This window comes from Cicer arietinum, chromosome 5 (assembly GCF_000331145.2).
Source record: "Cicer arietinum cultivar CDC Frontier isolate Library 1 chromosome 5, Cicar.CDCFrontier_v2.0, whole genome shotgun sequence".
Taxonomy (NCBI): domain Eukaryota; kingdom Viridiplantae; phylum Streptophyta; class Magnoliopsida; order Fabales; family Fabaceae; genus Cicer; species Cicer arietinum.
Window position 1 is genome coordinate 35,817,196 of NC_021164.2, and position 15,590 is coordinate 35,832,785.

The following is a 15,590-nucleotide window of genomic DNA, read 5'->3' on the forward strand; positions in this document are numbered from 1 at the left end:
TTGACCTTTGATGATAAAGGAGGAGGGTTTGGAGAGTGATAATGAAGAAGGGGAGTGTTGAATGAGAAGATAGGGGTTTTGAAGGACTTATAGCCGTGCAAAGTGCTTGGGCGCGTGTTGACAGTGACGAATGCTGGGAAAAAGTGCTTGACTTGCGCTTGGGCGCGCTCGGGCGCGCGTTGGCAGTAGAGAATTCTGAAAAACGCGCTTGGCTTGCGCTTGGGCGCGCGTTGTGTCACTTGGAGCCGTACAATCGCTTCTCAACGCATCTTTTTGATTCCTTGCTCATACCAAACATCAAAACTAAGAGAACTAGCAATTAGAGACTAAAATTGGAACTAAATGGAGTAAAATAAACGTGAAATGCAATAAATAAATACGGTGCAAAGAATATAAAATTGGGTTGCCTCCCAATAAGCGCTTCTTTAAAGTCATTAGCTTGACGTCTCAACTATTGTCAAGGTGGTATATATGAAAGGAAGAACACATCATCCTTCTTCTTCTTTTTGTTTGGTAGAAATTCCATGAACTTAAGAAATAAAAGGTGTTGCTTCCATGTCCTTCTCAAATGTACATTGATGAACAAGACATAGATTGAATCTAGAACTTTATCAATCTCTTCTTTTTTCTTTTCCTCGTTCATCTTTTCCTCTTGCTTATCTTCTTCTACCACAACAATGAAATTATCTTCAATCTTCAACTTATCGTCCATCTTCTCAAACTTAACCACTTGTTCAAATAACCTCTCACATTGATTTTCAAATCTTTCAATTGAAACCATGTTATTCTTAATGAATTCAACCAAAACGTCCGTAACATGGAAGTCTTTGTCATCTGATTCTTTGGATAGAATTTTAGGAGGTAGAATTTGTTCCCAATAGATCTTTTTAATGTAACACTCGTCGTTTTCTGTGACTTTCAAAAAAAAACTTCATATTCTACTAGTTCGGCAAGGTCATCAGCACAATTTCCATTCTTATGTGCTTCTCCGCAAAAGTCACACCTAAGAGGCTGTATCGGAGGGATCTGAGGGTGATATTTTAAAAATGTATAGCTCAAGATTTGCCCCTCAATCATGCGACATATACCTGATATAAGACAAGTATCACACTCTTCATATAATTGTAGTAGAATATCATCATTATAATCATCCATGCTCTACAGCGAATAGTTATCTCAAATAAAGAAGAGACAAACCACTAGACATAACATTAGCAAGTTCAACAAATAAAAAAAAAAAAATCAAACAAAAAAAAAATCAAAAATTTTATTGCAGAGCAAAAAATTTCAATTTAGTAAATAATTTAAATTCAATAGTGATATGGCAATCCCCGACAACGGCGCCAAAAACTTGGTAGCGTTTCAGCAAGTGTACTGAATCATTGCAGGTAATAATAAAACGGTAGTACCGAGTGTCGAACTCAAGGATTGCGTTTTACTATTGAATTATATTTAGTTACTAAAATTGAACAAAAGGTTCCCAAGTTGATTGAAATAATATTTAAAATTGACAGCAGTAGTAAAATTGATCTTTTATAAATTGAGAAAAATGTCAGGGATGAGTTTCACTTCGAATTCAACCTTGGTGTCTAATTTGATCCTAGTTATTGAATTCCTTTATTGAATTATTACCGAATTCTCTTTATTATTCTTGCCCTAATGTCTTAGTGACAGAACCTTTAATTCCAAAGTAACCCCTAATTCCTTAGTAGATTTAAAATTAGAATTAAGCATTACCGTATAGAAATTCTCTTGTAAATTATTGCTTGCAACTGATTTAATTGGTTTCATGACCTGCACCTATGTCTAGACTACAAATTCATGAATTTCTCATCTCAAGCATTCGTAAAGTCCACTTCTATTTCAAAATACAAATCGTAGAACATTTTAATGTTGATCAAACAATAAAAAGCATTAAGCACAGAGATGAGAAAAAAAATTCAATAAACTCATTCATATAACTAGAAATCAAATCAGAAAAATAAGGGTTTCATCTTATTACACTCATCCCTAACAAATAGGGTTTAGTTACTCATGACAGAAATAAAAGAGATAAAGATTAGAGAATAATTAAAAGAAGGATTCATGAATGATTCTTGATAAAACTGCTCCAATGATGTTAGAAATAGCCGTCTTTGAGTTTCTATGCTAGGGCACAAGTCTCCCAACTTCCCAATTGTGAAAAAGATGCCTAAAACAATAAAAATCTGTGTTTTTATGGTTGCTGGTGCGGGTCGCGCGCCCCAAGCGCTCGACAACGCGCCCCAGGCGCTCGACAACGCGCCCCAGCGCGTTTGGGCAGTAGCAGATGCTGGAAAAAGCGCTTGGGCGCGCTCAACATCTGCTGTCCGGCGTATATTGCTTGTTTCTCCTCTTTCGAGTCTGAATTTGGTTCCGGTGTCTTCATGAAAGTTGTAGCTATGGAACGTAGCTTGCATTTGCACTTGGTTTGACTCCAATTGAACATCTACAACTCCAGATATGGCTGAAATACGCTACATATGCCATGTTGATTTCTCACTAAAATTCAGCACTGCACTAAAACAAAACGCAATGTAAAATTACGACAAATTCCTACTTAATCAACGAAATAAAAACACAAAACATTTTATTCACTCAAAGAACAAAAATCAACGAAATATATCAAATAAATCCTTGATTTAACTAATGATTGAGGATAAATAAGACTAAAATAGTGGGAAAATATGTATATGATGAAGAGTCATCAACTCTGCAAGAAACTGAAGAGTTAGAGGAAATCAAATGAGAAGATCAGATTGGAGACTCGGATGATGAAGAGTTATCCTTTATCTCAAGAAAAATCCATCACATGTGGAATAATAGAAATAAATCTTTTCCCCAAATAGATTTCAGGATATCCTAAAGTAGTAGAGAATGAAGTGAAGAACTAGAAAAAAGAAAACTCATCTGCTATGAATGTAAGGAACCAAGTCATTTCAAATTAGAATATCCTAACTTGAGAAAAGAAAATTCCATAGGAAAGACTTGAAGACTAAGAAGAAAGGTCTTATGGCTACATGGGATGACTTTGATGAATCATTTAATGAAGATGAAAAGCATGCAAACATAACTTTGATGGTTGATGTTGACTTTGACTCTGATTCTGAGGCTACTAAGAAGAAACTGAGATATTCTCTGACTTATCTGGTCGTGAACACCTAAATATGCTAAACGAGTTTCTAGACAAAAATCATAAGATTTCTTTAAAAGTTAAGTCTCTTAGAAAAGCTCATGACATATTAACAATTCAATGTAGTTCTCTTGAAGAGTTTCTAGCTAAAGGCATACACAAAAACAAACAAGCTTATATGATCTATGATGTTAGCAAAAACAATAAACGCGACATAGGCTTTGAAGAAACAACAAAAAATCATAGATCTATTCAACCTAATATTGCTTATGCATATTACCATAAGAAAGGTAACAATCGAATAACTTGTCATGTGTTGAAAACTTGGAAAGACAATATACCTTTATAGACTAACAAACCAGGACCCAAAAAATTTTTGGAACCTAAAGATAAAATAATATATCATGCAAATATCCTTAGCAAAAAAGTTGAAACACCAATCATGGTACTTGGACAGTGGATGCTCACGAAACATGATGGAAGAAAAGTCTATATTTCAAGACCTGACCCTCAAGAACAGAGGATTCATAGGATTTGGAGGTCATCAAAAGGTAAGATAATTGGACACAACACATTAGAAATGATTAGTAGATTATGCATTAGTCATTTTACAAATAAAATATTCTTTATAGAGGGAAGAGATCAGTAGATTATGCAATTTAAGAGTGTTTTATTTCTAATGCATTAGAAATGATCAATAGATTATCATAATCTACCAAGAATGTTTCTTAGTCCCTTCACTTAGAAATGATTTAACCACTAATTCAAATCCTTGAATTTCACAACACTTTACCATTTCAAAACAACCTGACACTTTGACCCTACAACCTGACACCTGCATACTTTTTGAGACAAATAAACACTTTGACTCTACAAGTCAAGTCTTATCCACAAAACTTGAAAACCACATATTGTTGAAGACAACTACACCTTGACCTTACATGTTAAGTCTTCTCAACACAACCTTCAAACCACAGATTGCTTTAGGAACACTAAAGCCACTATCGGGTTGGGTTGCAAAAGTTTGGAACAAATTGTGTTTTGCTTCTACTAAGTAGATTGTTACAACTGATTTCTCACAATATTTTAATCATGTCTTCTTGTGAACAATATTTTGGTCATATCTTCTTTTCATTTTGGTCAAAAATTTCCTTTAATTATAATTCTGAATCATATCTAATTTATGATTGTGTTAAAAAACTTATTCGTGCAAATCTTCCTTCATATTCTTGATTGATTGAAGCGGAAAGGGATTCAGGCTTTGATGACTCTTCATCATATGCATATTTTTTATTGTTTTTAGTCTTATTTATCTTTTATTAATTAGTTAATATAAGTAGTTATTTGATATATTTTGTTTATTTTAGTTCTTTGATTTAATGAAATGTTTATGTTCTTATTTCCTTGATTAAGTAGAGATTTTTCGTAGATTTGCGTTGTTTCTTTGTTTTAGTGCAATGCTGAATTTTGGTGAGAAATCAACATGACATATGTGGAGTATTTCATCCATATTGGGAGTTGTAGATGTCTGATTGAAGTCAAACTAAGGGCAAATGAAAGCTAAGATCCATAGCTACAACCTTCATTAAGACACCAAAATCAAATTCGGACTCAAAGGAGGAGAAAAAGGCACTCAACGCCAGACATAAGATGATGTGCGCCTGAAGCGCAAAGACCTGGACCTGGAGTGCATTTCAGCGTTCTTGAATCTGTCTACTTGCGCCTGAAGCGCAAATTCTGCGCCATATGTGTAAGCACAAATTCCGCGTCGTATTTTAGTCATATGTATAAACGTGCATTATGATGAAGAATTATTAACAACTTGCATTTGGTCTTAAGTTTTCTGTTTTGGATTTTGACATTTAAACTCTATTTATTTGCTCATATTATTGCTCAATTCGATAAGTTTCACTAATGCATGCGTTGTTGATTACTCATTGGTTGTCGAAGTCTCATTTGCCATTTTTATTTATAAAAATAACTAAATAAATTTTGTAGTAGCATGTTTGACATCATTTAGATAGTTCATACTCTTTCTTATGATCCTAATTGTGAGCTTTTGGACCTAAACACTTTAATTCTTTATTGTGTGATTATTCAGACATGTGTTATCCCTTCAGAACTTGCACTAATTCTGACTTGCATCACTTGTAATTTATGCATACATTGAGACAATTTTACCTGGTCGTTTTAGCCTTTCTAACTATCCTATGCAAATGTTATCCTTTGCTAGCCGCTTTGAGCCTTGCCCTTTTCTTTCGGTTACTAGCCAATTACAAACCAAAGACCTGACTTTAATTACATCACCTTACTTGAAGTTAGGTATGAAATTTTTTGTCTTGTCTTGGTAAAATTCTAAGTTTGGGGTTGCTCATGGGATAACAACCTTTTAATTTTGGGGTGATGATTCTCATAAAAAGAAAAAAAAGAAAAAAAAGAAAAAAAAAAAAAGAAAAAGAAAAAATCAAAAAAGAAAAAAAGAAAAAAAAAGAAGAAAACAAAATCAGTTTGTGTAATATCTATCTTCTTGGTTCTTTTGTCAAAGTTTGAGAATCTCCGCAATGAAAAGGTGAAGAAAAATAAAAAGTGGTAGAATAATTTGAAAATGTATGTCTAACTCAAAGTAATAAAGCCTACTATCCCAAAATTTCATACCCTTACCTAAGCCCCATTACAACCCGAAAGTCCTCCAAAAGTGTATGTGTTTGTTGCATTGTGATTGCTAACTAGAACTTTTTCAAGCCTATGATAGCGGAATGCATGTTCTAGGAATTGAGTGATAGATTCATAACCCTTACTAAATACTTGAGAGCAGTTTTGGTGAGATTGTGTGAAGAGAAAGTTGAACTTGATGAATGAATGCTAAAATGTACAAATTGTGTTGTTTTTTTGTAAGCAACCACAAAGCATGATGAATGTTTTGTAATAGTTGGAAATTCGAGAATTGAGTTTGATTTGATTTGAGAGATTGAGTTTAAGTTTATTTTTAACTACACCAAATCTGAAATTAATTGTTGCTTGGGCACAAGCAATATATTAAGTTTGGGGTTGTGATGACTCTTCATTATATGCATATTTTTTTATTGTTTTTAGTTTTATTTATCTTTTATTCATTAGTTAATTTAAGTGGTTATTTGATATATTTTAGTTCTTTGATTTAATGAAATGTTTATGTTCTTATTTCTTTGATTAAGTAGAGATTTTTCATAGTTTTGCGTTGTTTCTTTGTTTTAGTGCAGTGCTGAATTTTGGTGAGAAATCAACATGACATATGTGGAGTAGTTCAGCCATATTGAGAGTTGTAGATGTCCGATTGGAGTCCAACAAAGTGAAAATGAAAGCTAAGATCCGCAGCTTCAACTTTCATGAAGATAACAAAATCAAATTCGGAGTCAAAAGAGGAGCAAGAGGCACACAACGCCAGATAGAAGATGTTGTGCGCCTGAAGCGCAGTGACCTGCGCCTGGGGCACATTTCGGCCTTCTTGAATATGTCTACTTGCGCCTGAAGTGCAAATTCCGCGCCTGAGGCGCGTGGCACGTGGCTGTATGTTTAGAAACACATTTTTTTTCACTTGTTAGGGATCTTTTCGATTATTGGGAAGTTGAGACTTGGTACTACTGTTTTATTGTTACTTGCAACGATTCAGTATGCTTGCTGAAACACTATTAGACTTCCTCTTGAATATTTAGATATTCTGATTCGACTAAGTCTTTTCTTTAGAATGAATTCTTTCAATATGAGTCATTTACTTTCCATTAGATCCATCGACTTTCTTATTGATGCGACATGCTGTGTTTCTTGGATTATAAAAGTCAAAGGTAGAATTGCGTGACTTAGAACTGTTTAGAGGCATAACTCATGACTTAGAATTGTTGAATCATCAGAGTTAGTGTAATATTAGTGGCTTCTTATCAGAGGTAGTATTTTGAGTGCATTGCAATTTTTGATTAGCCAAATATGAGCTTTAAATGCATGGCTTGAACAATCTCTTTAGGGTTAATGATAGCTTGATGTAAACTCTTCAGAGACATGTTGAGTTTGTGCACATTAGAGGGTTACAAGGGCTTCATATGCATACTTCAAATCAATCTTAAAACAATCTTCAAAGGCAATCTTTAGACCTAGTTATTGAAGGCAATATTTAGATCCAATTATCAAAGGCAGAACTTTACACCCAAACATCAGAGGCAATCTTCGTAACCTTCAGAGGCACATTGCTATCAGAGGCAGATGCGTATGATTTTGTGTTCCCCTGATCTCATCCTTTGGTGACTTCTTCTAGTCACTTCCTGTGGTCACCTCCTCTGATACCTTCCTCTAATTTTCTTGTTCTAATTGTTGCACACTTAATGAAGCTATAAGTCCAAATAAATTGTTCTCATAAAATACCTTTGTTAACATCAAAATCACAAGAGGAAAACCAACTTTGTTCCAACAATACACAATTTTAATGTTGATGACGATGACTTTCAATTCAAGATTTATGAGCACCTTTTCAAAATCACTTTTACTGGCGCAACTATTGAACAACAACAAGATATACCATATATGCCCCCAATCCAGTACCTCTTTAAAAATTTCAGTGATATATTGAGTGGGAAATAAGCCCCACCCATTTACTTGGTAACATTATTTTTCTCTATATATTACCAACTAATCATTTAAAACTCAACAAGCCATTTCGTTGTACTAAGTGATATCTGCATCTTTGCAGACATGTGTAGTTGATGAAGTGATTTCATCAACTACAACTTTTCGCTCAAAGAAAGTTTGTATGTCACTCAAACTTTAGGATTTGAGGTTATATTATTTTCGATTGTTTTAAATACATATGTCATACACTTTAAAAGTTTCTAATATTTTCAATATTTTGTTTTTTCATTATATATATTCCATATTCTAACTAAAGTGGCGATGTCATCAACTGCACTATTTGAAAAGATTTTGGTACCAATTTCTCAACTACTGTAGTTTACATCCTACTTCTAGACCAATTATAATCATACTAAACTATGCAAGGATCAAAGTTCCACAAGGTTGGTGTGAATAACTTAGTCTATAAACAATTTCAATAGTGACACTATCTCACAATGAGATTGGAATATTATTCCATAGGTCAAAACAAACCAATGTTGAGTAATGCATGGGATGGAACTAAGCTACTGATCAATGAAAAAGTTATGCAGATAAGAGTTCAAGAAAATGTTAGTTTGTTTTCCTATGTCATTCCTTCTATTCACTTCACTTATTTTTTATACTCATTATTATGCATAACACTAAATAGGTTACATGCGATCGATGATCCTGATCTCTATGTCCAAGGAAGGCAATTGCATAGCCAGATGAAAACTTCATCTTAATACACACCACAGGAGAAGTTCGTCTACAACGCTGCAATCAAGACCTTGCGCTAAATCAATGCAATTAACACAATTTGCAAAAATACTCTTATTATCTTAAGGTTGCTTAAATACTTATTCAAGTTACCTATTAATCAAATTGAACTTATCTTTTTAGGAGATAACTTGTGTGACTATAGCTACAACCTCTAAGGTTGTAGTTAATGAATATGGTTGGTTTTATGAGGGTTGCACAAGCTGCACTATTAAGGCAACAAATCCGTTTGTGAGTTATACATATAAATATGAGTGTGTTGTTGAAAAAATCATTCCAAAGTAAATTAATTACAATGTTACAGTGTTTCATAAGCAAAAATAAAGATTTTGTACATATTTGCACATTCCTAACTATTCAACTACATGTCGTTCATTTAACAGATACAAAGTTTTGATTGAAGTCTATCACAACAACACTTACGTGAAGTTTCTTAGGTGGGATCAAGATTGTACTTCCATCCTAAGAATGACTGCAAAGGAGTTAAGGAAAAAAATGATTAAGGCATGTCATATGTATATGAATCGATCAACACATAATGTGTTTAATAATTAAAATATTTGTGTTGGTGAACAACTTAACTTGCTATTTCAGGCTGGTGATAACCATCAAATGATTTATCTTGAAGATCTACAAAATCTAATGGCAAGAACAATGGCATTCCGCGTTAAGACTCAACCAAAAATGGGACAATGCTCTGTAAACAAGGCTTGGGAGGATGAGACAATTATTGCAACCATTAAAGAGAGCAGTTTGATGTTGATGAGGTATTATTGGACAACACATTAATAGTTTCGACCACAAATAATTTTACTTAATTTATAGGCTAATTAACTAGAATGGTAATATGTCTTAATGTAGGCAACTTCAAAACCAATGCAGCGGCAAGCCAGGAAACTGGCTTTGACACTGTAAGTGCCTCTATTGTGTTCACTATTCATACAAATAGATATTTAAATTAAAAATTAAGGTTATTGATTTATTTTAAATTAATTACATATATCGTTATCTGCAACTGGTGATTATGATCCTGAAGTCATTGCTACTTCTACACTTGCAAAAAGATTGTCAATTGAATCTTACGAAGTTGATAATGTGTCTGATGTGGTTCCAAGTCTGCAGTTGTCTACATGCAAAGCTCCAAAGGTAATTAAGACTGATTGATCCTTTAATGTTACAGCCACTAAGGAGGCAATGGACCTGTTTACTTTTCAATGTTATTTGAACCTGTATAGTTCCACTTAACATGTATTAGACTACAACTATGTCATTAATTAATTCTAATTGTTCACTATAACTATTAGAGATAGTTAAAATTACTTATGGTTAGATGAAAGTTGTTAGGTTAGTTAAATTAATAGCACTATATAAAAGTGCATCATACTCTAATTGTAAAAACAATTATTCATATAATCATTTCAAGTTTTATTTTTCTCTTTAATTATTTCTCTCTTTCTTGGACTCTACCATAATTCTTAAAATGGTATCAGAGCAATAATAATTATTCCGCTATATTCTTTTTCCAAATTTTCATTATCTTTTCTTCCTCATTTTGAATCTAAATTTTTGATTCTTCATTCTTTTTCAACTTGATTGTATAATAATTGTAGATTCAAGATTAAAGATGCTTTAGTGATATATTTCACTACAATTTCATTCTTTTTAGCCATTGTTGGCTTTCTCTTTATGCTTCTACCATATGGTAGTAAAGCAATTACCATTTTCTTTGTTATTTTACCATATGGTAGTAAACATTTCTCATTTTCTTTATGCTTCCATCATATTATGGTTAAGTTTTGTTGGTCACATTTGACATTTAAATATCCAAGATTGAAATTATTGATTCTATATTGGAGTGAGTGCCGTGGAGACACCAAAAGATTTTCAAGTTAGCCCAAAGAGGCCGAAGCGAGAGTTATGCACCTCAGCCTACTACCACTTTCTACATGAATTTTGTTGTTTAGCTGAAGTGATTATGGCTTCTATTTTTTTCTTATAATTTTCTTTCATTGTATTTTTCTTTTTCTTGTATTGTTCTTTCCAAGTTGGAAATGTTGTTACATACTTCCAACTTGTGGGGGACTATTAGAGGTAGTTAAAATTACTTGGTTAGGTGAAAGTTGTTAGGTTAGTTACATTAATAGCACTATATAAAAGTGTATCATACTCTAATTGTAAAAACAATTATTCATATAATCATTTCAAGTTTTATTTTTCTCTTTAATTATTTCTCTCTTTCTTGGACTCTACCATAATTCTTAACAGTAACCATTAAATTTGTTTCCGCTGCTACCAACCTATTATTGAGAAAAGCAGCGGAAAAAAGGAAGGTTTGTGTAATGGTATAAGATTAATTGTGACGAGACTAACAAATCATGTAATTGATCTATCTACCACAAATGTCTCTGTCTCCATCCCAATCGTCGTGGCCTTTCAAGCTTATACGAAGGTAATTTTCTATTGTTGTCTTTTATGCAATGACAATCAACAAATCATAAGGTTAATCATTGAACTACGTTTGTATATATTTGTCAAAACCTGTATTTTATATGAACATTGTTAATAATTTCAAAATAAATATAACAAATAAATCTAACAATCTTCACCCAATCCGTGCAAAGTATCGGTACTATACTAGTTAATAATTAAAACAGAACAATATTGAATGTGTTAAACAAAAAACATATATCAACAACGTCCAAATTGACTAACAGGTACATTTATTTGATGATGCCAATGAAGAACAAAGTATAAAGGCCCCTTAATGCTAACCATACCAAGACCTAACTAAAGAGTAATGACAACCAAAATATATATACAAATTCCTGCAGTGTAGACATGAATCTCAAAAAGAACTTTTAGAAAATTTTGAAAAAAAAGTAACTGATAGACTTCACTTTCTATGCTAAGAATGGTGCAAAGATTTTGATGAACCTTGGAAAAGATCCAAAATACAACATTGCAGATCATCTACTGAATACTTGATCCATTTCTCATCAATGTCAGAGGAGTTTCTACCGGTAAAACTGCGGTAAGCATGAATCACTTTCTGAGAAACTGATATCTGTAAATCTTCTCGAAGTTCGGTATCTACTACACTCCATCCGGTCTGTGTTTTGTAAACTTCACAAAAAGCAACACTAAAATCTTTGCATTTTTTCTTTAGTGTTCTTTTTGTGCCACAAGTTGACACACTTTCATCACTAAGCATAGAAAGTATTGAACTCCAAGTCACTTTCTCGTAGCTTCTAGCATAGTTTTGAAACATGCCAACGCGTCGGCGAAGCCAATAATCTCCAAAGAAATTGCATAAGTTAGAATGCTTAACCTTTTGCACCATGTAATGAATGTTATTCATCATGAAAATATGCTGCAAAGCTTCATTTGTGTATAACTTTGACTTGTTGCACAAGTTGGATTCTAGAGTTGTAGTGATTTGCCTTAAGTTGCAAGCTAATGAACAATATGAGAGATTAGAGTTTTCACTGTTGTCATTGCTAGCCGTTGGATCGGTCGAAACTTCGTCTATAAGAAGAAGATTGAGGCTGTCACCATATTCAACAAGTGCCTTGATGTAATTCATGACATATCTTGTAAGATGGTGAACACCTCCTTGAGGAAAACACTTGTTTGATGGATTTGTTGCAATAGCATATCTAAATGCAAGAAATGTTGATTTTATAGAATCACCAAAGTTTCTTAGAAGCTTGTGAAACTCTTCTCTTACAAAAGAATCTACTTCTTCAATGAACAAAATATCTATATCCATTGCAACATGGTCTAAAACCTCATACATGTCAAGTAAGCAAAACAAATTTTCTGTTGTGTGTGTTCTCATTGCTATGGCCTCCCCAAAATTCAAAAGGTGGAAAATTGAACACCTTGATATTTCGGAGAAGCAAATCTGATAAACCGATCCGAAGTTTCCAAGAACTTGCTTACATAATCGTTTTTCGCTGACAAGATACACCTGAACAATGATCTTCATGGCCTGGATCCATTTCTTTATCCGACGATTCAAACTATACCATTCCATATTTAGAACATTCTCAATGCTTAGTTTTTCGATTTCTAGAATGACAAAGTACTCATCTAAGGCATATTTTCTAGAAGCAATGAAAACATGACAAAACTCCTTATGGTAATTTGAACCAAACATGGCTTTAGCAATGCTTTTGAGATCTTCAAGTACAGAAGGATTCACCAAATCTATAGTTCCATCATCACTACTCCGCGACGTCTCATTGATTTGTTCATCCTCGATTGAAACATACGATTCATCATAAACCATATCCACGCTATTGGAATGAAAAAGCATGTAATCAAGCTCAAAATATTGCTTATTTTGAACAAGAATTTGGACTAACTCTTCCTCAAGCTTTGACATAACAACCTGCATAACTTCATTAGCTCTTTGAACAAGTTCCTTATGCTTCCATTTTTCATTCACAGAACAAAAGTTTTGTTGCAAAGTTTGAGTTAATGTTTGAATTTCCCCAACAAGTTTTAAATACTCAGAAGAAGATGCCATGGAAATATGATTGGTCTCCAAACTTTTGACCCTATCTTCAACAAATTGAAGCTCTCTCTCTAATAGCTTGATACCATTTCCTTTTCTTTCATTGATTGTGGACATTGTAGACAATTGAATCTCAAGATCCAAAAGTGTTTTTCTCAACTCATTAGAGATACTCTTGCTTGAAGCTAGTCCCTTTAAAATGTTTTGAGCTGCAGCAACCATGTGTTGATCTTGTTCACAAATTGTGGTCATAGGTTTATGTTCCTCCATACTAGAAAAAAAATTGAAAAAGCAAGTAGAAAACCAAATTCCAAACCAGAAAGCACAAAATTGATGGGATTTCAACAAATCACTAAAGGTACCAAGATCTCAACTTTAAAACAAGAAAAGTAAAAGGGTCATCGAAAATGTAAAAAAAAAAAAAATCCCCTCTATCGAATAAATAAAAGTGCTTTTAAAGGGTTGTTACAAGTTGAATAAAAATGGAAACTTTATGATGATTTGGATAGATAATTTTGAGGCAACTCTTTCTTTTCCTCCAATCTAAACTTAGGACTACAAACTAACAAGAAGCTCCAATTGAAAGAGTCTTCATGGAAGTAAGAGGATTGTGAATCATGTATTATAAATCACCAACCGTAACATAACCAAATAGCTCAAAACTAATAAACAAGATCCTCACACAGTTTTTATTATACTTTAGAAAAAAAAGTCAAATAAAAATAACCAAACAAAGACTAGGAAAGAGTACCTCCAAGTGAATGAAATTTGAGACAGATATGTAACAAAGCAGAAACCTTAGAAATTGAGAAAGTGGAGATGACGTGAGGACAAAGTAATAACTAAGAGAAAAATGTTTATTTTTTTAATAATTTGAAATTTGGGAAGTGAATTTCTTGGGAGGGAGGAAATAGAAAATTGTGGTGGAGAAGTTTTGTATGTATGATTTGATTTCTCTACTTATGGCTTTTTTGACTTTTGACTGATATAACAAATATCAGTATTTAACGAAACTAGGAAATTGACCAGAAAATTATCACAAGTCAATATAGGTGCGGTTTCCTATGAACTCTTGTCTTGACTGCCGTACAGTTTCTCACAAACGGGAAAAAAACACACATCTTGTCATTGAGCACCCACATTTGAAATTTTATTTTTGAGTAGTATATTTATAATCTTTTATTATAGTACTTAATAAATATTTAATTTGTTGTTCATTAAAAAGAAATTTAATTCCTCCAACTTAATATTGCATAAAAATTAACTAAATGATTTAATATATATTTAGGAGATTTCATTGCCACTTAATATATAGTTATACTTTTGCTTTGAAATTTGACACATAACCTAAAATAAGGGTAATTTCAACTTTAATATTTGAAAGCTTCTATAACATATTACTTTCTCTCAAAAATCAAAATCATTTTGAAAGTTGAATATCACCGTTTCTTTTGACTACAAACTCAAACCTCACCACTACAATACTTAAAATCCAGCGACTAAGGCTTCAATCAATTCTGCAACGATCAAACTGAAAAGCATCACATGCTCCAATCATCTTATTGTAGCCCTTGATCCATCTATTAAGTTTTAACCAACCAATAGAGGCTTTCTCTAGCCAATATAGAGAGTGTCTTTACATTGCATATTATAATGAAGGAATTGAGAAATGCAACCACCAATCTCTTAAGTAAAGTTTTAAATTATAGCCACGGGGTTATCAGGTTGTTTGAAATCTTCCTCAAATATTGCTTGGTTTCGCCAATTCCACAAGGACCAGTAGGTTGTCATAAAAGTTGTCTTCCAGCTCTATGCAGTGGTTTCAAATCCTTTTTGATTGAGATTATTGAAAATCCACTTCCTCCAATCAAAAGAGAAGAAATCAATATTAAAATGATATGGTACAATAGGGATCCATACCACAACAAGAAAACAAGGAATTTGTGAGGGCCAAAAGCCCTCACAAAGGGCAAATAGCAGCCACAAAGGGGTTATTTGTGGCGGCCTATGGCAGCCACAAATAAGCTGATCACAAACTTTTGTGAGGGCTTTTGCAGCCACAAAGTTTGTAAAACACGTTGGCATTTGTGAGGGCTTTTGCAGCCACAAAAGGCTGCCTTTGTGAGGGCATTTGCAGCCACAAAAGTCTGCCTTTGTGAAGGCATAGGCCGCCACAAAGGACAGACTGATTTTAAAAAATTCAGGCTTTGCGAGGGTCCAGGCCGCCACAAAATCCCTCCTTTGTGAGGGTTTAGGCCGCCACAAAGTACCTCTAGATTAAAAAATAAATATTTTGTGAGGGCTTAGGCCGCCACAAAATATTACGTATATTAAAAAATTAATTTTTTTAAATACAAAATTAATATTATATTATAATATTATATATAATAAATTAATATAAATTGTAATTAAATTAAAATTATAATTAAATTTAAAATATAATATCATTATAAATTAAATTTAATATATAATAAACTAATCTGAATATAATTAAAAATTTAAATTAAATTTAAAATGAAATAT

General features: G+C 32.9%; 1 protein-coding gene across 1 annotated transcript; it reads right to left on the reverse strand.

Moving 5' to 3' along the window:
- Positions 1-11,209: 11,209 nt before the first annotated feature.
- On the reverse strand, positions 11,210-14,056 carry LOC101499380 (exocyst complex component EXO70E2). The gene is made up of 2 exons (XM_012715676.3): positions 13,819-14,056; positions 11,210-13,338 (listed from the first exon to the last, which is right to left on the reverse strand). The coding sequence occupies exon 2, from the start codon at positions 13,335-13,337 to the stop codon at positions 11,454-11,456; it is 1,884 nt and encodes a 627-aa protein (XP_012571130.1). The 5' UTR covers position 13,338; positions 13,819-14,056; the 3' UTR covers positions 11,210-11,453.
- Positions 14,057-15,590: the final 1,534 nt, after the last annotated feature.